Here is a 21,940-nt window from a genome sequence, read left to right on the forward strand (position 1 = left end):
AACTCCCTAAACATTTGGGCTATATATAGAGAGATTGTTTTGGTTATTGCTAATTTAGTGACGACTTTCCACTGATGAGTGTCACGCGAAAACGTTTTGGAAATTAGTACATTTATCTTTTGCGTTGTTATGACTGCACATTTCGTTTTATTCATTGCCATTTTACGCAAAGAAAGTTACAATTATTTTTAAATAGCGTTGAAAACGGCATGCTGATGCTTTCAGTTCATTAAAATCATCACTTTGCTTTACTCCTGGGACAATTTGACGCATGTGTGGAACGTAAGTAGTGTTAGCGAACAGAACGATCATTTACACAAACCGACCGCAAGAAGCGATATTCAAACCTACCGCTAATGGGGAAGTACTGCAATGAGAGCCATCAGCGCTCACCTTCAGTACTCCCTGGTTAGCCCAGCGTCGCAGCGCTGCTATTGCACTGCTTGGAATTGCGACACATCATCTGTTGTTTAGATTATACTGTGCGCCAGACCCGGTACCCTGGTCACTCCGGTACTCACCCAGCTTCAGTGAATGCCTGAGCAACATCACAGTCCAGGCAGGCATGGCGTATTGCCTGGCACAAGACAAACCTCTCCTGTCGACGCTCTTCACCGTGGCACTGGCAAAGGTTCCTTGTCAAGATCTCCACAGACTTTTCGTGGTCCATCAGCTGCATATAGAAAGACACGCACAAACAGTGCCATGGATTTTAATTACATATCACAACTGATATGGCTTCTTCAGGGAGCGTTGTTTCGGATATGAAGTATGCCCACCGATCAAAACAGTCTCCTTACCCGTTGTCTTCCAGCTGGATATGTCATAAAATGTCCCAGACACGCAGCAGAAGCCACCATCAGCTCTCTCGGTACAAGCATCATGGACTGAGCGCGGATTTCCAACATCTTTCTCACCTGTATAACAGTGTAATTCAGGTACAGGGTACACATGTCAACAACGTTTAGCACAGCATAAGAGGATGCTACATATTGACGCAGTGTTCACAGGCCAGATGGGGTATGCAGTGCACAACTTGCATATCACTCAATCTCCTCAAAGCGCGACTGCAGATAGATAACTGTTGTAGGTACTGTTGCTTCATGAGTGCAGCTAAAGGCTAAGTACTGCCAGCCACGGTGAACAGAACCAGACAAAAAGGCAGCTGAATATGCTACACATGATGATGCAGCTATCCACTGGTCATCCAGTTCATCAGCCTTCAACAATGCAATACTAACAAAACCAGGGAGGATAGGCACCACGAACGAAACTCAAATTCCAACACATCTCAGGTAGCAGCAGTAGTACCACCACCATCATCACCACCACCACCGCCGTCGCCACCGCCGCCGCTGCCAGCAGTGCAGTATCAGCAGCAGCAGCAGCAGCAGGGTCAAACATTACCTTAAGTACTTACCTTCGGGTCACAGTCATGCGGCAGAGTCTCCAGTCTCTTCTTATACGGATTCTCGACTGGCACTTCTTCAGCAGGAGGCGGAGGCTTAGTCATGCCAATTCTTGATGTTAGACTATTCAAGAAGAGATAGGGCAGTGCAGGACAGTGCAGGACAGTGCAGGACAGTGCAGGACAGTGCAGGACAGTGCAGGACAGTGCAGGACAGTGCAGGACAGTGCAGGACAGTGCAGGACAGTGCAGGGCAGTGCAGGACAGTGCAGGACAGTGCAGGACAGTGCAAGACAGTGCAGGACAGTGCAAGACAGTGCAGGACAGTGCAGGACAGTGCAGGACAGTGCAAGACAGTGCAGGACAGTGCAGGACAGTGCAGGACAGTGCAGGACAGTGCAGGACAGTGCAGGACAGTGCAGGACAGTGCAGGACAGTGCAGGACAGTGCAGGACAGTGCAGGACAGTGCAGGACAGTGCAGGACAGTGCAGGACAGTGCAGGACAGTGCAGGACAGTGCAGGACAGTGCAGGACAGTGCAAGACATCATCAGCACAATGTACATATACATCAACACACCATCTGATTGAAGTTCAAAGTGGCCGAACTTTTCGCACATTTCTGGCTGCATGCCAATGTGACTATTTTCATTTGCAGCCTAACTGCTTGTGGTCCAGTCCTGCTCAGCAGTTGGCAGCATAAACCAACTTCAAATCATCTGAAATCGTTCAAATCTGCTTCCGTAACGACACTATTGTAAAACCAAAAACACGCCGAAGGGGGTGTACATGGTTCTGATTGCCCTCCTGCAAGTATGCGTGGACACAACATAACATAACAGATGCACACATAGACACGTGTGCGCTCATGCACATGCGTGTACACACACACACACACGCACCCGGCTGCGGCACACCATCCACAACACAACCCGTGCGTGCGTGCCCACAGCCCAGTCAAGTGAGGTACCAGACAAGACGCAGCTAACTCAACGCAACCCAAGATGACAATTTACTGATTCAGACTGGCCAATCCCAAGCGAGACTTTCGCGCCAGTAGGCTGTACTCAAAGTACAAGTCCTTGTGAAGCCTGTGTGCCGTCAGATACGTAGTATGCGGTGAGTGATAGTGCTTGCCAATATGCTTTCGCACAGCACAGAGCCTAGCAGCAGCAGCAGCAGCAGCAGCAGCAGCAGCAGCAGCAGCAGCAGCATGCATCATAGCACAGTTTCAGAATGCATAGTCAGACATTGTGGCACGGAATATGAATTATAATCAGACTCCACAGATACATGTATGCAGCAGCAGTATTTACACTGTAGGTACTCAGAGTCATCAGAATACATTCGAGGTTCAAAGCGGCAGCACGAATCATACAAGTAACAGTATAAGGCTGCACGATGATAATACTTCTTATACACGCACACACCACACAGTAAGAAAACACTACACGCCCCGGCAGCAGGTGACCCCCATCATCCACTTATTGGTCTCGCTGAAGGCACAAGTACAGTTGTCCCTCTCTAATCCTGCACCTTTGCAACGGCATATTCTGCTGGATAAACAAGGGTGCTGGATTATCAAATCCTGCCCTCCAACCCGGCCCACCTATTAACATACATGTTTTTGTTGTACGTCAAAACGTAGCAATTTTCTGTGTCAATCCAAGTACTTTGTGGAATGCATGCCTTCTATAGCATACACTTGGGAATATCCTATGCACTGGCATAGGATATTCCCAAGTGTCTGTTACATGTGTTGTGTATGTTATAATGCTCCTTGACGGTATGTGATGTACAACGCTGGATTAGAAAATCGAATTATGCACAGTTTGAGTGATTTGTTGCAGAAAATCGCTGCTGGAGGCGGAATTCAAGTGCCGGATTAAAGCGTAGAAAATGAACTGAAAAAATCCGTTTTGGCAGAAAGTGTGCTGGTTTGCAAGGGTGCTGGGTAAACAAGTGCCGGATTAGAGAGGGACGACTGTAGCGCTAAAGAAGTAACGTTGTAGCATTTTAAATCCAGTGCATGATGTACCAGTGCTACATGGTACAGTCAACACACAGTTCACGCAGTGACTGTCTAACTTACCTATCACCACTACCTAGAACAGTGAGCAATGCCTCGACAAAGCTGTTCTCCAGCAACTCAGCATCCCAGGATGCTGTGATCGGTACAGGCATGGGACGACACACAGACACAGAGATATTACACATAGGGACAGATAGGCAGGCATGCACATACAGATCCTGAATGGTGTGTGTGTGTGTGTGTGTGTGTGTGTGTGTGTGTGTGTGTGTGTGTATGTGTGTGTGTGTGTGTGTGTGTGTGTGTGTGTGTGTGTGTGTGTGTGTGTGTGTGTGTGTGTGTGGATGAGGGGGGGGGGGGGGGAGAGTAGAGGATGTGTGAGAGATATTACATCATCAACAGTCCATACCTCCTCCGGACTACTTTTCTCCTATAAGTCTGCATTGAAGCAAGTAGACCAGACCCACCACTAAGTGGACAAAGACTGGAATCCTATTCACTGAATACATGTTTCCCTGGTGCAGTGCATACAACTCTTTTTTTAAAATCTTGTATTCACAGGCCATCGTGAGAATAAAAGATTTAAAAAACTCTGTAACCATTGTGTACCTGGTAACCAGATGATCATGGTAGAGCCAAACCTCTTAAGGGCGAACACCGAGGGACCAATGGTATTTGTTCGCAATAATGGCTGTCCTTCTTATGGATTGCTTTGTTAATGTGTGGCCACCGGACCAAGTTGTTGAAACTTGGCAATGTTATGCTTATAAAACGGAGAGGTTCCAGGCTGTCCAAGAGAGTGCTCAATACCGAGAGGCAGAGCTAGTTCAAACAATAAGAGGACGAACACGTTTTCCGTCTGTTTTCTGATGATCGCTTAGTGCGTGAAACTCAGAGTTAAAACACTTTTCCGTCCTCTTATTGTTTGTTTAGCATTCCGCGCACGCAGACGGCATGCAGGCAGCCATACATCATTAGCATTCCGCGCACACAGACGGCATGCAGACAGGCATACACCACACGAATAAGGCTAGGTTGTGTTGGGTAAGTACTGGTGACGAGGAACTGGTTGGTCTTTGCCGCAAGGTAGGCACGAGCCCGTGAGGCTGCGAGTGCCGCAGAAAGGCAGAAGCCCGGAGGCTGTGATTGCCGCAGGAAGGCAGAAGCCCGGAGGCTGTGATTGCCGCAATGGAAAGGCAGGACCATAAGGCCATAATGCCGCAATAGAAAGGCAGACCAGTTATGAGTGACTCGCCACCAGGTTTATTGTACTTGAAGTAGGAATGATGCAATGTAGTATTAATGGTTAGTGGTGGGATGGTGGGTCAGCAAAAGACAAAGGCAGCAGGATGCAAGTCGGGCATGAGCCAAAGCAGAGAAGACTCAAAACTGAGAATGGCAAGGAGATGTGCCACGTTGCGGACTCGGACCCGATCAAAACTGAATTAATTATTGTGATGGCGTACGCATAAATTAATGTGATGCACAGCAGGCGGTCTTGCCGGTCGCGGCAAGGCGCGCTAAACAAGTGCCGCGGCCAGAACCGTAGAGGGCGCTGTAGCGCAGCAGATACGTAGTTGCGAGATGTGCGCCTACGCTAAACTGAATTCATTACATGAATACATCATTTATGTTATGCTTACAGTAGTGACCGACTACACATAATTCATACCCGGTTTATACACTGTCAATACCGATAGTGATTTATCCAATAGTGTTATGAATATTAGGTCTTCTAAAGCCAAACTCCGTCTTATCAGTGTTCTCCTTAACGAGGCTGGGGAGGAGTTTCACCGTAGTTAGTGAGTTCGGTTTGTAACAAGATGCGAAGCTACGCAGTTGTAGATCCAATACTGCAATAGACTGCAGTTCAGAGCTCAAAGTAGGCATGCAGGATCGACAAAAGCGTCGTTCTGGCACGTGCCACGCGGGCTCAGTGCACGACGTGATGCCGCCGCGAGGGCTGTGACTAGAGACTAGAGTAGTAACCCATACTTGACGATGGTGTGAGTGACCAAGGTGTTGATACTCAAATGGTGTGAGTGACCAAGGTGTTGATACTCAAATGGTGTGAGTGACCAAGGTGTTGATACTCAAATGGTGTGAGTGACCAAGGTGTTGATACTCAAATGGTGTGAGTGACCAAGGTGTTGATACTCAAATGGTGTGAGTGACCAAGGTGTTGATACTCAAATGGTGTGAGTGACCAAGGTGTTGATACTCAAATGGTGTGAGTGACCAAGGTGTTGATACTCAAATGGTGTGAGTGACCAAGGTGTTGATACTCAAATGGTGTGAGTGACCAAGGTGTTGATACTCAAATGGTGTGAGTGACCAAGGTGTTGATACTCAAATGGTGTGAGTGACCAAGGTGTTGATACTCAAATGGTGTGAGTGACCAAGGTGTTGATACTCAAATGGTGTGAGTGACCAAGGTGTTGATACTCAAATGGTGTGAGTGACCAAGGTGTTGATACTCAAATGGTGTGAGTGACCAAGGTGTTGATACTCAAATGGTGTGAGTGACCAAGGTGTTGATACTCAAATGGTGTGAGTGACCAAGGTGTTGATACTCAAATGGTGTGAGTGACCAAGGTGTTGATACTCAAATGGTGTGAGTGACCAAGGTGTTGATACTCAAATGGTGTGAGTGACCAAGGTGTTGATACTCAAATGGTGTGAGTGACCAAGGTGTTGATACTCAAATGGTGTGAGTGACCAAGGTGTTGATACTCAAATGGTGTGAGTGACCAAGGTGTTGATACTCAAATGGTGTGAGTGACCAAGGTGTTGATACTCAAATGGTGTGAGTGACCAAGGTGTTGATACTCAAATGGTGTGAGTGACCAAGGTGTTGATACTCAAATGGTGTGAGTGACCAAGGTGTTGATACTCAAATGGTGTGAGTGACCAAGGTATTGATACTCAAATGCTTGCCCAGCAACGGCACAGTCCCGAAGTCAGTGATACACAGATGCAAGCAGAGCTCGATAAGATGCGCGTGCATTCTGCCAAAGTGCAGGAGTCGTTCCAGATAGCGCAGCAACTGGCAAAGATGCAAGAAGAAGAAACATCTCGCCAACAAGAAAAGATCAAGAAGCAAACTAACACTCTGCGTGGTTTGAAGAGTTCCTACACCAAACGCAAAAAGGAAGAAAGAAAGCAGCGAGATAAGAGCAAACCCAATGAGCTACACATACTACAATGCCTTGAACCTGGGACAAAGGCCATGCCCCATAATTCATGGCTGAAGTCCGTTTCTTCAAAATGGCATGTCTTCTGAGCAACCATAAAGCAGCACTAAGTCTTGCACTCACACTTTCGCATAAACTGCTCAAGGGGCACGAGCCAACAGCAAATCTTGCAACAAGTGTCTCGCCCTCGACAATAGCAGAATGGAACGTGCTGCTGGCGGAGGTGGACAAGAGAGTGCTGCAGGAGAAATTGGCCACATCGGATTATGACATCCATGTCTGGGCGGATGACTCCAACAAGCGTGGAGAAGAGCGCCATATGGTGGGTATCCACACATGGTCAGACAACGAGAGTGCGCCTATTGCATATGTGCTGACCAACACAATCGTCGTATCAGGAAGCGGCAAACACCAGGCGGAGACAGACTACCATATCCCGTACAATGTGTATGGTGTGAAGGCAGTATCTACTGTGGTTGGCGACTATACGAGTTGAGCATACAGATACTCCAACAACGTACAAACACCCGAAGTTGTTGAGCTCAGAATGGTCAAGATCAAGAAAACTAAAGCTGAATGGTACAGCGATGGAAGAATCAGGAGAAGAGTACGCAAAACTAGAAGGTTTTACGTAACCAGACCGATCATACTTGACTATTCAATAACTTCAGCACAGCAGCAGTTAAAGGGCATGCCGTGGAGCTTGGCAAGCAATTCAAGCGTGATACAGTTTTGTTAGGTGCTATGCGCACATTGTCAATATCGCACTACGCAATGCAATGAGCGACGGTCTGGGCACTGCGCAATGCAATGGGCGAGTGTCTGGGCACTGCGCAATGCAATGGGCGAGTGTCTGGGCATGCGCGGAACAATGGTGGATTTCAACCTGGTCCAACTCCCACTACAAGGTCGGCTATACGCGCCATCAAAAGCCGACCTACTACTGTCGTCTGTATGTCAGTGAAGGCAGATTTTCTCCACGCCACCGCCACTGCCACACGAGTGTGGCGAAACGCGTTGGAGATACTACATCCATGCCAGTCATGCACATAGAGTAAGAAGTATGGGGCTGGATGTACCTTGCTGGCGTAGAAGATCCTGGAGCGACTGCCAAAGCGGGCCGGTTCTCATTTTTCCATCTGGGAAGATGTGGTGAAAATGAGTAGCAATGATCGGAACCATGGTTCGCGATGGGCGGTTTTTCCTTTGCTGTTCTTGGTAGGAGCGGACACTGTGCTCTGAGCTGTCCCAGCCACTGCTGTGGAATTGGTACAACACTTATCTTTGCGATTCCAGTAAAAAACGTGATCGCTGAAAGGCAGTTCAACATTGCCGACATCCATCTTCAAGTCAGAGCTCTCCAAGCAGACAACCCATTTGTTTGCCAAGAACGTCCTCCACAGCGCTGCGGATCGGATGCAGCTGTACCGGACCAGCATATCAGCTAGGCAGAAATCCAGGGTCACCAAAGACCAAATGGCCCAGAATCTGCGAAAATCAGGCTTAGGGTGAAAATCAACAATTCTGCCAGCATCAATGAAGCCATCTGCTTCAACTGGGATTGGCGAGCCTGGGATTCATTCTTAAAGGATCACTTTAAGCCTGTGAAAACATAACGTTTTACCAAAAATTCAGGTTTTCTGCTACTTAGCCTGGAGAAGTGTCCACGTGAGGCTTGGACAGGCATCCAGACGTTTCTTTTAGGATCAGGAAATCCGGTGACACTGGCTTTGATTCATTGCAGTTACCACCTGTCATCCAGCCAGCTGGCATGTCCCATGACCAAGCAGCCTATCTCTTCAAAGAAATTCGGGAGTGACCGAAAGCTACCCGGAAAAGATTGCGAGAGTTGAGGCGAGGCGATAAGACAGGCCGGTCTTTGACAGTGAGGGAGACATACATGGTGGCTCTCCAACGCCACAAGCAGCGAGCAGGTCATTCCAAGCGAATGAAGAAGCTAGAGCGTGCCGGTCAACACAACACCAGGTGAAACTCGTGGCTGGAGGAAGAAAAACGCCAGCGAAGCAGACCAAGAAGGCAGAGAGGAGCTATCCAGCAAGAGCCGCCGACCCAGCCTCAGGAGAGAGTATTGAACAATGAAATTTCTAGGTAAGTGGCCTACTCAGCCTCAGCAGCAGAGAGCACTGAACAATGGTATTCTCGGAGTAGACTGTACTACTGTCAAAACTTAAAAAAACTACTCTAGTTGCTGTTTTTTTCTTGTTCCGCTGCATGCATGCTATTTTCTTGTTGTTTGATCTTCCACCTCCTTTTTCACCAGTTCAAAATCAGTGCAGAGGATCTCCTCCTTGGTCGATTCGGACAGATTTGGACAATCTATGGCTTAAAATGTTCAGGAGACCCTGGTGAAGAAATTTACCGACAGGTTTTGGCATACTCCTTTCCAATACTGTACTATATCTCACGAAGTTTACGCATACGCTCTGGCATACCCGTGTGGGTAATGAAAAAGTTCATCAGTAAATCTATTGGAACACCTGTCGTCTGAGCCTGGGCCAAGTCCCAGCCTCGTAGAACCTAGCTGAAATGCTGTGTACTCCTTCAAACACCCCCTACTTCGAGCGAGAATGCGACGAAATGCTGACTGCTGATTGGTCAAACTGGCACTTTGGAGCACGTGCGCCACCCCCCATTGAATCGACGCTTTTTCTACGCAACTGAACTCTGCAGTTGAACACTACAGTTGAACATCGATTATCCGACCATTCCATTAGCCGAACATCGATTATCCGAACATTTGATTATCCGGAGTGGGTTTTCGAACCGCACGTGGCTCAGGCTGTACGGGAGCTTGCACGAAAAGTCAGTTGCTGCAGCGCGCACTCGCTGTATATCACTTTTTTGCACCTTGGCCTGTGGACTAGTACCACTGTGTATAGGCTGTATGGTCAAAAATTACACAACTTACAAAAACTAACATGAAAATGACTGTTGTTGCGGGCACTGTGATATACTGAACACAGGTATCGGCCTGTGGTGAGATTTTCCTTATCCGGAACATTTTCCTTATCCGAACACCTTCCCAGGGCCAGCTGCCCAGAGGTGGTCGGATAATCGATGTTCAACTGTATTGGAGGTTATGTACTCGGCCCCGGTGACACTGACTTACGCTCGTGGTGGGAAAGGATTTGTAGCACAGCGTTGAGAGAGTTCTTCTGCGCCAGAAGGCTGGTTTGCTGGATGCATCGACAAAGGACTTCGATACCAGTACTGTTGCCAGTCTTCTCCATGAAGACCCTGATCAGCAACGTAACACAAATCACATTGGGCACATACCGGCAAACTCTGCTGATCGTTCCACCAAGAAAATAACAACTCACCAAAACACAACATTTACCTAGGGTACAGTTCTACCATTCCCAAGCCACTTACTCTGTCCCTCAATCTGTTACCAATGTCCCTGCAAAATGATAGAACAGCAAAGATCAGCCAGAACGTACCAGCCTCATAGGCAACAGGAAGTATGTCAGTGATTCTCAGAACATAGCATTAAAACTACATTTTGAATGCACGTTCCAGGCAACAATGGCAGGTAAAGTGAGTGTAAGGATCGAACTCACTTGCAGTTGGCCTTCGACTTGAGGACATAGACAAAGGCATAAGAAGCGGCTTCTCGCATAGCAGTGGTCTCGCATTCCATGTGAGTGAGAATGTGCTGATAAAAGTCATCTGGAAATGAGAAACATTGGCAAAGAGTCAAAGACACACACAAATGAATATTGCAGATTGAACATGTGCACACACACACACACACACACACACACACACACACACACACACACACACACACACACACACACACACACACACACACACACACATACGTACGCACACATGCACACACACCACCCAATATCACAAAAGGTAACCCTACTCTCACCATTTCTGCACTGGTGTTGCTCTAGTGAGGTCATCCATTCACCATACCATGGAGGTTCATAGAATGGAATACTCTGGTATAGAAACCCCAATAGAAATGTAGTCAGCCATCAAACCTACCCGGATGCTAGCCTCTACAAGAGTGCAGGCACAAAGATACAAAGGCTGATCCGGAACAGGCATAAACAAGGATAGATTAGGCTGCTCAGCATTTCATTTTAACTTCTACCCTGACAGCCTTTGAAAGAGAAAAGTATAACAAGAAAGCGACTCTCTAATCTCAGTACCTTGGTCCACGAACTTCTCACTGCACAGTAGTGAGTATCTGGACAGAGCTCCGATGAGAGAGCAAGCCTTTGCAACCACATCCTCGCTCTACAAAAAAATGGCACATGAAGAGTTAGAGATTAAGACAGGGTATTTGGCCACAATTAGTCTTCTCACGTAAGCTACCATAATATTCAAGATCAGCTCAGCGATGCTAAGTTCACTAGCCAGACCTGCGAAACCAGTAGTGTAGGTAGCATATTCAACAACTTCACAACTAGTTAATTGGGGATGCTGATCCAGCACATGTGTCACATATATGCATAATTATAGTACATAGAGTGTACATAGAGTGTACATAGAGTGTACATAGAGTGTACATAGAGTGTACATAGAGTGTACATAGAGTGTACATAGAGTGTACATAGAGTGAACATAGAGTACTCATATTTGAACATGATACTAATTTCTGAGTGAGATCATGCAGTGCATGGTGCATGCAAGCCTCTACAGACATGCAATCATCATTACCTCATTGATCAGAAGACCGTAACAAACTGCAACAATGTTCATGTCATAGAGCTTGGATGAGAAAGTCGGATCTGACGCATTGGAACACGATGAGAATTCACACAAGACAAGAAACTCATCAGCCAGAGGACGAGTGGTGCTCCTTTCTCCTCCTTACAAGCCGCTAAGAAAACTCTCGGTTACAATACTTATTTGTTGTCGGATTTCATTTCGTCATTGTGACATTATAACGTCCACTAGCGTGGCCCGCACACTCATTCCAGCATTGAGCCACTTGAATATTCTGCCGCACTAGCTAAAGCTTGTTGCAGATGGATCTGCTCCAAACTTGGTAAGGCATTGGCGTAGCTAGCTCCATGTTTGCTGCTATAGAAGTCCGGGCTCTTTGCATCAGCACTAGGGAGAACCAATGTCACAGCAGAGGTCTAAGTGAAATGAAATTGATAGATGTGTCATCCTAACTTACTACAACAATTGTAAAAGAACACATTGAGATGTACATATAGCATGCACTTACCTTGGTGTACAAGTGCGCTAAGGAACTTGAGCTGTGCAACACAAGAAAAACAGGAAAACCGAGTCGGCAAGAGTATGCGGGCTTAGTTGTGAGGAAAAAGCTAGTGAAGTCGGATGGAAAGTGCCCTACATACGTGAAAGACGTTTCCAGTTCATCCTTGCAAAGAAACTGCTCATCCACCCCTGCCTGTCTTAACACACCAGACTAGCATAGAATACAGAATGAACGGTGAAACACAGCAACAAGAAAGGTATTCAGTGGCCATGGTCTACGCCGGTGGCGCATGCATTCACTGTGAAAGGTATTCAGTGGCCATGGTCTACGCCGGTGGCGCATGCATTCACTGTGAAAGGTATTCAGTGGCCATGGTCTACGCCGGTGGTGCATGCAGTCATCGTCACTTACCACTACACTGCAAACAGGAACTTCAGCCTTGGTGATGGCTTCTTCCAGGACGCTCAGAACTTTCTTGGTGTCGCCATTGTCAAACATCATCTTTGCAAACCAGAACAGCCAGGAAATGTAGTACATCAGTATATACACAAACTGCGCCTTGCTCACAGAGTGTGGAGCTGTTCACGTGTAAAGGAAAGAGCAGAGCTAGTTTTCGTGATGTCCTTATTGTGTTGTAGTGAGATTTGGCCTAGAGTGTGGCCAGACAACAACTGCCTAAGCATGAAAGTCACAACCAATAATGTTTCAAAGTGTCACATTCCATTCAGCTCATGTGAAAGTTCACGACATGTACATGCCGAGGCTTTCACATTCAAATCAGTAGTGGACCACATAAGCAGCTTCTGTGAGTCTGTATTGAGCAGAAGTTTACGGGTTGCTTTGTGCACTAAAGAAGCTATGGCAAACGGAAGATGGACACGAAGAAAAGACACTATAGCGGCAAGAAACCTGGCACTGCACGTACACTGTGCAGAATGACGGCATATAACAATGTTCAAGTCTCCAGCGTTTTCTATGGTCAAATAAAGTCTACAGTCCATGATTGCACAAAGACAAACTCCTACGGAATGACTGTGTGTGTGTGTGTGTGTGTGTGTGTGTGTGTGTGTGTGTGTGTGTGTGTGCGTGTGCGTGTGCGTGTGCGCGTGTGTGTGCGGTTGTATGTAGCATTATGGTGATAATGCAGATTAATGGGTGCACGCAGCTTTGTGCTACCGTTAAATCTATGCTGCTATGTTTGATAGTGCTGTTACTGCATGCTCATGCTTTGCTGCTGGCTACGGTCGCGTGCTCTGCATATCACGGTGTGGTTCTCTGTGCGACTTGGCGCTCTACGTGACATTGAACGTGACTCTCAACGTGACATTGAAAGCGACTCTCTACGTTACATTGAACGTGACTCTCTATGTGGCATTCATGTGAGGCACTCACCTCCGATGTGAGCGGCATGCCACGTGGCGTCACCATGACATTTGTATGTGGTGCTCAACGTGGGCGACATGGACGGGACGTAGAGTTTGCCTCGTTATATTTTTCGATCCGTTCTGTGTGTGGATCATTCCTGTTTGCTCGTAGTGTTTCACAGTTCGTGAGTTTTATTTGCTCGTCACCATCCTTGTGCTTTTACTCACTCATCCTTGTTCTCGCGAAGCCATGGCTGCCTTTACTGTCAATGAAATCCGCGCCATGACGGATCCGCATCTCCGCAGCGAACTCTCGCTGTTGAGTTTGGATGCTTCGGGCAGGAAAGCTGCCCTCGTTGATCGCCAGATTCAGGCCCAAATTCATCACGCTGAATCCTGCGAGTCTACCCCCGAGCATGGTGAGCAGTGCAGGCAGCAGAGAACGCGAGCCATTGGTAGCGATGTCAGAGTGCCGTGCCACGTGACCTCCACGCTTGTCGCTGGATTCCCTAGCAACCAGCTGAAATGATGGCACAAAAGCCCAGTGCGGCAGAATGCCAGTCGCGGCTAGTGCGTGCAGTACTTGGCACGCGGGATGTTCATATGTGTCCTGAAGACGTCAGTGACAAGCTTGGTCGTAAATATTGCCACGAAAATAGAAGATGAACTTTCGTATCCGCGTTTGTGCGGGCGCGCTGCGCCTACGGAGCTAGGAGTATGGCCGCCGACAAGTTAGCGTATGTTCAGCGGCCTTTTTAATCTCCTGCGCTGCCTGATACAGGTTTGATTTTAGTTCCATCGTGTTCCCCGCCGTCCAATTTAGTTTGCTGCCAAGTTTCACTGGCGTATCACGCCGCGCACCAGACTTTCAGTATTTTTCGCCACAGGTACTCCGTTGCTGGACACAACGCATTCATGAGCGCTTCATCCAGCAAAGGGACCGGCGGTGAAGATGTGCTGTCGAGTCTTGGACTCCAGGAGGAGCAGCTATTGCAGGATGAACCCCTGCCTAGCAGGATCGGAAAAGTCAGTAATGGATTAGTGTTAGAACTGATGAAGTTCAAAGCGGACCACCACCAGGATCTTAAAAAGTTGTGTAGATGGATAGCCCAACTAAGTGGCCACCAATCATCATCATTGTCCCCTCAATCATGTCGGGCAATTAATACCACTATGCACAGGTAAAGTACCGGCTCGCCAGAAATGCAATAATATCTCACAAGAAATCAAAACTAACAAAAAAGTTTTGTTGACTGTTTCCCGTGTTACCGACAGGTTGAAAAACAAGGCAGCTGCACTGGGAAAGAGCAAGTCAAGAGTGGATGGTGAGGCAACACTTCAACAGTTTCTGGACGAGCCATACACTCTGCCGACATTAGATGATGATACAGCTAACCCAGATGCTGAGAAAAGTGACGAACAAGCAATCTTCAGCCCTCCCGAACACACAGAGGAAGAAACAGAGGATGTACACACCGAAGACGCACAACTTGCTGCAATCGGCGACCGGATCAGCAAAGCTCACACCAAGCTGCGCAATGTGAAAAAGAAATAACACAGAAGGGAAAAATTACTGTCTGACAAGAGTGATGAGCTACAAGCTGTCACTGACGCCAGCCAACAGCTACAAGAGTCCGTGACGGAATATGAGCACAAATACAAAGAAGCGGAATCAGAGATTGAGCGGATAACAGACAAGCACACTGAGCTAACGGCACGTCATGCAAAAGCTCAGCGAATGCTGAAATACTACAAGGAGAGTGCTGAAAGGTTACGTGCGTCAGCCAAAGCCAGTGAAGACGAGCCGAAGCAGGCAATGGCCGAGGAGCAGGATGAATTGAAACAGCAGCTGATAGCAACGGATGAGGTTATCAGCGAGCTAGAGGAGCAGCTCGAAGTCTTGCAAGCTGCCAGCTGTGTCGAAATAGAGACATTTTATGATGGTAAATATACAGATGACATGAGGCAATGTTGTATGTCACTACTAGCATTGAATGTCGGAATTAATAATGTAAATCCCGTCATCACCGAAGTGCTCAAGCTGGCTAACAAGCGTCCCGCCAAGCTTCCTAGCTACGGAACACTTCAGCAGATGTATGCAGAGGGCAGAAGTGTTAGCATTGCCCAAATCGGTGAAGTAGCTGCAACAGCTGAGGGTACAACATTACATTATGACGGAACAAGCAAGTTTGGACACAAATACATGGGTTTTCAACTCAGCAGCAGCGAAGGGCAACTCACCATGTCAGTCAGTGACGTCGCTTCTGGCTCGGCAGAGCACACGCTGACATTGTTTAAAGAAGTGATCGGCGAGCTCTCTGCTGTTGGTGAACACACCGGCAGAACAAACGCAGGCGAGAAGCTGCTCTGTTCCCTGCAGAATTCTATGACAGACCGTGCTGCAGTCAACGCTTAAGTTCAACGAACTCCTTGGCAAGTACCGGCAAGACGTGCTATCGGCAACTGTTCCTGACTGGGACGAGTTATCTGATCAGGAGAAGGCATCGCTCTCCAAGATGAATAATCACTTTTGTGGCCTCCACATGTTGGTGAATCTTGCTGAGCAGTGCAACGCTGTCTTGCGTGAGTACGAGAGCAGCCAGGTGGAGGGAGAAGCTGCAAAGAGTAGTGAAGAGGCTGGAGCCATCCGTCTGATCAGGACTGCATGCAAAGCCTTTGAACGCCATGGCAGTGAGAAGGCAGGATGGATGGTTGACTTCGCTACCTTCTGCGCCAGTCGTGGTATCACCGCTCTGCCGTTAGCCGCGTTCAGAGGCAACAGATTCAATATTTTATTCTTTGATGCTGCAGGTGTGCATTTCCTCAAGGCACTCATGACGGAGTACTGTTCTTTCGCGGAAAAGAACAGGCTGATAGAGGCAGTGGGGAAGATCTGGACGATCAACGTTATCTGGCCGGATGTCGTGAACTCGGCATTATTGGTAAGATTGTCACCGGTCCGCTGTGGCGATTTCTTGTATCCGCTCGCCCGTTCACTGACGTCTTCACCATCTACCATCAGCTAACGCAGCAGTTAGCAGTTTGGGCAGAGGATGCCTCAGATCTGTTGGATGGTAGTGGCAGGCCATTTCCAGAAGCAGACGTTCACACTGCAACGCCAGTGTTTGACGCCCTTGTTGAACCAGCCAGCAGTGATGCAGAAGTCAAAGAGCTGTTGCAGTTGCTTGCAGCAACATTCCATTCGTATATGGCGCGTGCCTGGTCTGCCTACCTCCCTGGTGGTGATTTAACAACCGCCGACACCGCCAGCATGCGCCATTTGCCAAAAACAAATGTTCTTTCCGAGCATGATTTTGGGCAACTGGACCGATTCTTACGGGAGAAGCCCAATGCCACTACGCTAGCTATTGAGTCCATGATCATGCTCGCCAACAACAAGACAATGAGTTGGCTAGCTGCAAAATCAGAGGCGGACAAAGCAGCCATTCTGAAAGCTGCACGGGCATCAGTGCCCTACCAGAAACAGCTGGCCAAGCAACGCAAACTGGCCATACAGGCACACCGGCAGAAACATCTACAGCAGCAACAGGAGAAGAAGAAACGCCAGCAGGAGAGACAAACACAGCTGGTGCAGTGGTCCACGCTTGCGCTTGCCAAGTACGGTGGGCTGTGGACTACGGAGCTGGACCTTGCCACCAACGTTTCCAAGCTGAACACCCAGCAAGGCAAGAGAGACGCTCTGAAGTGCCAGCTCCGTTTCCGAAAATACGTAATGGCCCAGTACAACAAAGAAAACCAAGCCCGCTTCGCCTTCTCCAAGGACGGATAACAGCTGGCAATTGAGGAGATGAGCTCCAACTTGCTCGCCCTTATCGCTGCTAGTAGTAGTGCAACAGCTGAGACCACGCCGACAGGATCAGCGGCAGCGGAGGACGAGCTGGAGGAGTTCGAGCTGGAGCCTGAGGAGCCAGCGGAGTTACCGGCACCTCTGTGAACTGTGAGTGAGAGTGCGACAACTCTCCCTTTTGCATTATCTACTCGTCTCGCAGAATCACCAAATCACAACTGTAACTTCGGCTACTCTTCAAACGTCTTCTTCGTGTTCTTGTAGTTCTTCAACCATGGCCAGCAATCGAGGACATCTGAGAGTTGTAATTTTTGTACTCCTCCGAGGCGCGATTTTTGGCGTGCTGGGCCAAGCACAAGGAAGCCATCTGCAAAAAAACTGCAGAAAATGGTTGTTGTTTGATCCTTTGGTGTAATCTTTGTTTCTAGTCGAAGCTAGTTGCTGTTTGGAGCAGAAACGCTGAAATTCACAATTTTCTGCATGTACTCATACATGTACTCATGTACAGGTCCTCCCTCATTCTAACGAGTCCGGTTAGTACAGTCAACTTCGCTAATAACGACTGCGGATATAACGACAATTCGCGAATAACGACCGAATTTCCATGCCCAGAGCAAAGTCCCATCTAACTGTATATATTTAACTTCGGATATAACGACTATCTGAATAACGACAATTCGCATATAGCGACATGCTTTTAGTGCCCCGTGGTCATATTCACTGCTTGAATAACGACTTTCTGGGCTTTTGACAGCTATTTCAAGTACCTGTCAGTCAAGTACATGTAGTGTCATGCAGAAGTACCAGAACCTATGCATATGGTGCACTGGTGATGGATATTATTGCACACATGCAAGAAAATGCAGCCAGGGGGGGGGGGGGGGGCTTTTTCTTCCTTTTTAATGTTGGCTTCAAAATGGTTGGATTTACCAGCACACCTATATGTATACAATGTACATGTAGTTGTACATGATTGTACAGTAATCATCATACATGTACATATCTCTGGCCCTGTAGATTGCTCAAAAAGGCATATTTTTCAATTGATTTCCCTTGCATATTGAATTTTTAGTTCCTTTCAACTGCAATATGAAAATAAAGTACACATTGACATAGAGCAAAAAAAGAGCTTGATTTTGATATGCATATCATACTATACAAAATATGGGTTCACATACGTTCAAATGGGACTTCGGTTATAAGGACACTTCGCGAATAAGGACACTTTTCTGATGCCCCGCCGAATGTCGTTATTGGCGAAGTTGACTGTACATAAACCCCGTTAGTAAATAGAAATCTGAAATCCCCTGGCGAAAAGTGGTCTATACAACTGTTTACAGGTCCGGTTACAACATAATCCGTTAGTACATAAAATCCGTTATAACGACCCTTTGACCAGGTCCCTGGAGTGCCAAACCCTCAGTATAAGATAATATTGACCATGCAGGACCAAGGCCAAAACATGTAGGATAAAGCGGAACAAGGAAACGTATGATGTTTATGTATTCGTGAATATGGCCGATCCTTTGCATCCAAGGAAGAGTTATGTTGGAGATTTTCAATTATCTTATAACGAGTTGAAGCATCGATAATTTATGTTGTATCGAGGGTAGCCCCGGTAAGTACGAAGTAGTGCCTATTTCACCTTTAGCTGCAAGTCCTGCTACAAGATAGTCTCGTTATAAGATAACTTTTTCGATGGCCCAGAGATTATCTACTAACGAGGGAGGACCTGTACTCAGTCATGCAGTCTCACTCGTATTTTAGCTCTTTTTCTGGGAATGGATGCTGCTCTGCGCCCCTTGGTGAACATTTCCTGCGCTCGTGGAGCAGCTGAAAAGGACCACTGGTATGTCTGGTTCCTGGTTTGAAAGTGGAGAGTCGACTTGTGTGCCTTGAGTGAACAAGGAGTAGAGAGCGATAAAGGTACGTCTGTGGCTTATTTTTGAGTGTTCCTCGTACATTTTTGATCGTGATAGAAATTCTCAGACCAAAGTCAGACCAAAGTCAGCGCGATGATGGCCGTACAGTTTTCTTGTGGATTTTTTAGTTGTTTCATCTCGTATCTATGTCAGTATCGTGATGGTGAAGTGGAGAGGGTGATTTTCTTCCTCTAGGCTTCGTTCGGCCAACTTTGCTTCGTCCTCGTTGAAAAGTGATCCTGAAAAATGGTCGATTCGCAAAATTATGTTGATTTTCAATGTACGTGATGACATGCGATTGCTGGCTATGCAATTTGCAGCAGCAGCAACAACAGCAAAAAAAAACAGTACATGTATACAACAGGTACGCGGTCTTAAATTTTCATAATGATTTTGTACAGTGCGCAAAATTATTCATGACCCGCGATCCTGTTGTCAAGACCGGATTTTTGTGCCGTGGCGTGGTTCTGGTTTGTGTACAGTGATGCATGGTGCTTTCTGACAATGGCGGCGCCTACTCCGCGCACTCTAAACTGTTATAAGTCCCCTATATTTGCTCCGATTTGCTTCAAACTTTGCCAGTATACTCTACTTGTCTTCAGGAATCGGATGGTATTACAATATTTGCCCGATTCTCAAAACAGAAATTTACCCTGACATCGCTACCATTGGTGCCGTCTGCGCCACCAACGTCGGTGATAACTCCTGAGACCTTGCGCTCCACGAGCGTATCGGTGGTGTCGGAGACTTTACCTACACTTCTGGCAGCCATGGTTCCTGATTCACAACCTCATCTGCACCCGACTCCACTCCCAGCCAGCTCAGGGAGCAGCAAGTCTTCCGCCACACACCTGACAGCTAAATTTCGTGAGCGGATTTTGACGGGTGAGTACGTCGAGTTGGGTGAGCTCTTACCCTCTGTGTCTTGCTCTGTGCCGCACGCCCGCACACAGAACGTGCTAAGATTTGAAATGTTGGATGGGGGCCCATTGCGGGTGGTCAAAGATGGCGCTGCCCACGGCGAGAGCAGGCATGTTCATGACCTTGCGACGTGGGTTGAAGCCTTCACGGTCTTGAGCCAGGTCATGGTCGATATGGGTTGAGGCCTTCACGATCTTGAGCCAGGTCATGGCCGACATGGCCCCACACAGGACGGCAGAGTTGTTGTCTTATCAGGGCCTCATCGCCGAGGTCAATCTCCGGTTCACGCCGGAAGGGTGGTTGGAATATGATAGGAAGTTCTGCATCAAGGCTGCTGCCGACCAGTCGCTGAAGTGGGACGTCATCAACCCAAATCTGTGGCAGCTGGCGACAACAGGACACGCTTGTTCAGCCTGCCCGGCATGCGGCGCTGCACATCCGCCTTCTATCAGCGGACGCTGCCCTTTTTGTCTCTACCAACAGTGTTCAGCCTCCGGCTTTGCTGGTAACTCCAAAGAGCACAGCCTTCCCAGGACAATCAGTATGCCGCAATTTCAATGGGGGCCGGTGCATCGGCCCTTGCTCTAGGTCCTACATCTGCCAAGGCTGCCAGGGCCGCCACCCAGCTCCCCAATGCAAGGGCAACACCACCAGCTCAATCTCGTGGGTGGGTGGTAAACCCAAGCAATAGTGCAGCCAACATCATGCCAGTCTCCAGTGTCCAGCGCGACACTAAGGCCACCATCCACCGCGATACTAAGGCCAGTGTCCAGCGCGACACTAAGGCCACCATCCACCGCGATACTAAGGCCAGTGTCCAGCGCGATACTAAGGCCACCATCCACCGCACACTGCACAATACTGTACAATACTGTACATTCTGTTCATACAACCAAGAGTACATAACCCCAAGAGTGTGCAACTCCAGCTATGGGGTCTGCGACGGCAGAACTTCACATCACGTGATGAACCCGTGCACTCTGTGCATGATAGATACTGGGTTGTACGCAGCCCAGCTTTGGGTACAACTCTCTTGTGGTCACTTTGCACTGTTTGCCAGCATAACCTTTTGAACCATGTCACGTGATGTGAAGTTCTGCCGTCGCAGCACAGCATAGAGGTTGTGCAGGCAGTTGCACACTCTTGGGGTTATGTACTCTTGATACAACCTAAAGAAACATGGTGTACGGTTTGTTCGGAGAGCGCCACAGATTCCTGCATGGCTGCTTGCGGTGTTGACAATTTGTCTCCCTGTTTCCAAATCTTTATTAAAAGTTCTTGCTGAATGCTACCCAACTACTTTCACCAGCAATCTCACATTCCAAAGTCACCAATCTAACCTTGTGTGCATCTCCATTGCAATGTCCACCTACATGTACATGTAGAGTCAATCATAACACTACTAACACTAGCGCTGAGCTGCAACTTACCTCAAAAGATTCCCGGTCTTTCATCATACCAGCCATAGTGTCTAACACTCGGGTGTGAAGATCCTCGAAGGACTATAATTATATACATGGAAGTAATGTGAAATCAACACACAACAGAAAGTACATGTACAGTGCAACTCTGCTGCTAAGACGTATCGCCACGGGGAACAGGAAAGTGTACTTAGGATCTGAGAGAGGTACTTCTTATCCTCTAACAAGCTATAGTGAAGCTTGGTTACAACGACAAAAAATCCATGGCAGCAGCAATTTTGTATTGATTTGTGTACAAAAAAGATCGGTTGCAACGACAACTCGAATAACGACAAATCGAGAATGACGACCAAATTGTCATGCATCGTAGTGTGAAAATGGGTCAAAATAACGACATTCTCACGACTGCGACGTACGATGTACGATCGATTCTGGCTTTCACAGCTGCCGCGGGCCGGGTGCACAAGATCGTACAGTGCAGTCTAGTGTACATCGACTGTACACTGCACTGCACTGCACACTCGTACACGCCCGGAATTTGAAGGAGTGTCGATATGTCGCACTGACGGTAAAATACGTATACTGTATACTGGTGTAGTGCGCACTTACCCTCCGTGCCTTCCGTATCTTCTGCGACGGATTTTCGCAATATTCGCCATGCTTCT

General features: G+C 47.7%; 1 protein-coding gene across 6 annotated transcripts in view; it reads right to left on the reverse strand.

Moving 5' to 3' along the window:
* Window positions 1-21,940, reverse strand: part of LOC135826739 (armadillo repeat-containing protein 3-like) — a 70,434-nt gene that overhangs the window by 14,781 nt on the left and 33,713 nt on the right. For 5 of the 6 annotated variants that reach the window (XM_065339341.1, XM_065339345.1, XM_065339352.1 and 2 more), the window contains 12 exons: window positions 21,285-21,356; window positions 12,251-12,340; window positions 11,846-11,876; window positions 11,329-11,399; window positions 10,818-10,905; window positions 10,212-10,320; window positions 9,761-9,888; window positions 3,500-3,572; window positions 2,424-2,570; window positions 1,421-1,532; window positions 801-917; window positions 522-673 (listed from right to left, as the gene is read on the reverse strand). In XM_065339341.1, the coding sequence (XP_065195413.1) occupies window positions 522-673; window positions 801-917; window positions 1,421-1,532; window positions 2,424-2,570; window positions 3,500-3,572; window positions 9,761-9,888; window positions 10,212-10,320; window positions 10,818-10,905; window positions 11,329-11,399; window positions 11,846-11,876; window positions 12,251-12,340; window positions 21,285-21,356 (1,190 nt within the window). The remainder of the gene's footprint in view (window positions 1-521; window positions 674-800; window positions 918-1,420; window positions 1,533-2,423; window positions 2,571-3,499; window positions 3,573-9,760; window positions 9,889-10,211; window positions 10,321-10,817; window positions 10,906-11,328; window positions 11,400-11,845; window positions 11,877-12,250; window positions 12,341-21,284; window positions 21,357-21,940) is intronic. The other variant, XM_065339361.1, reaches the window with a different exon arrangement.

This window comes from Sycon ciliatum, chromosome 1 (assembly GCF_964019385.1).
Source record: "Sycon ciliatum chromosome 1, ocSycCili1.1, whole genome shotgun sequence".
In the NCBI taxonomy this organism is placed as follows: domain Eukaryota; kingdom Metazoa; phylum Porifera; class Calcarea; order Leucosolenida; family Sycettidae; genus Sycon; species Sycon ciliatum.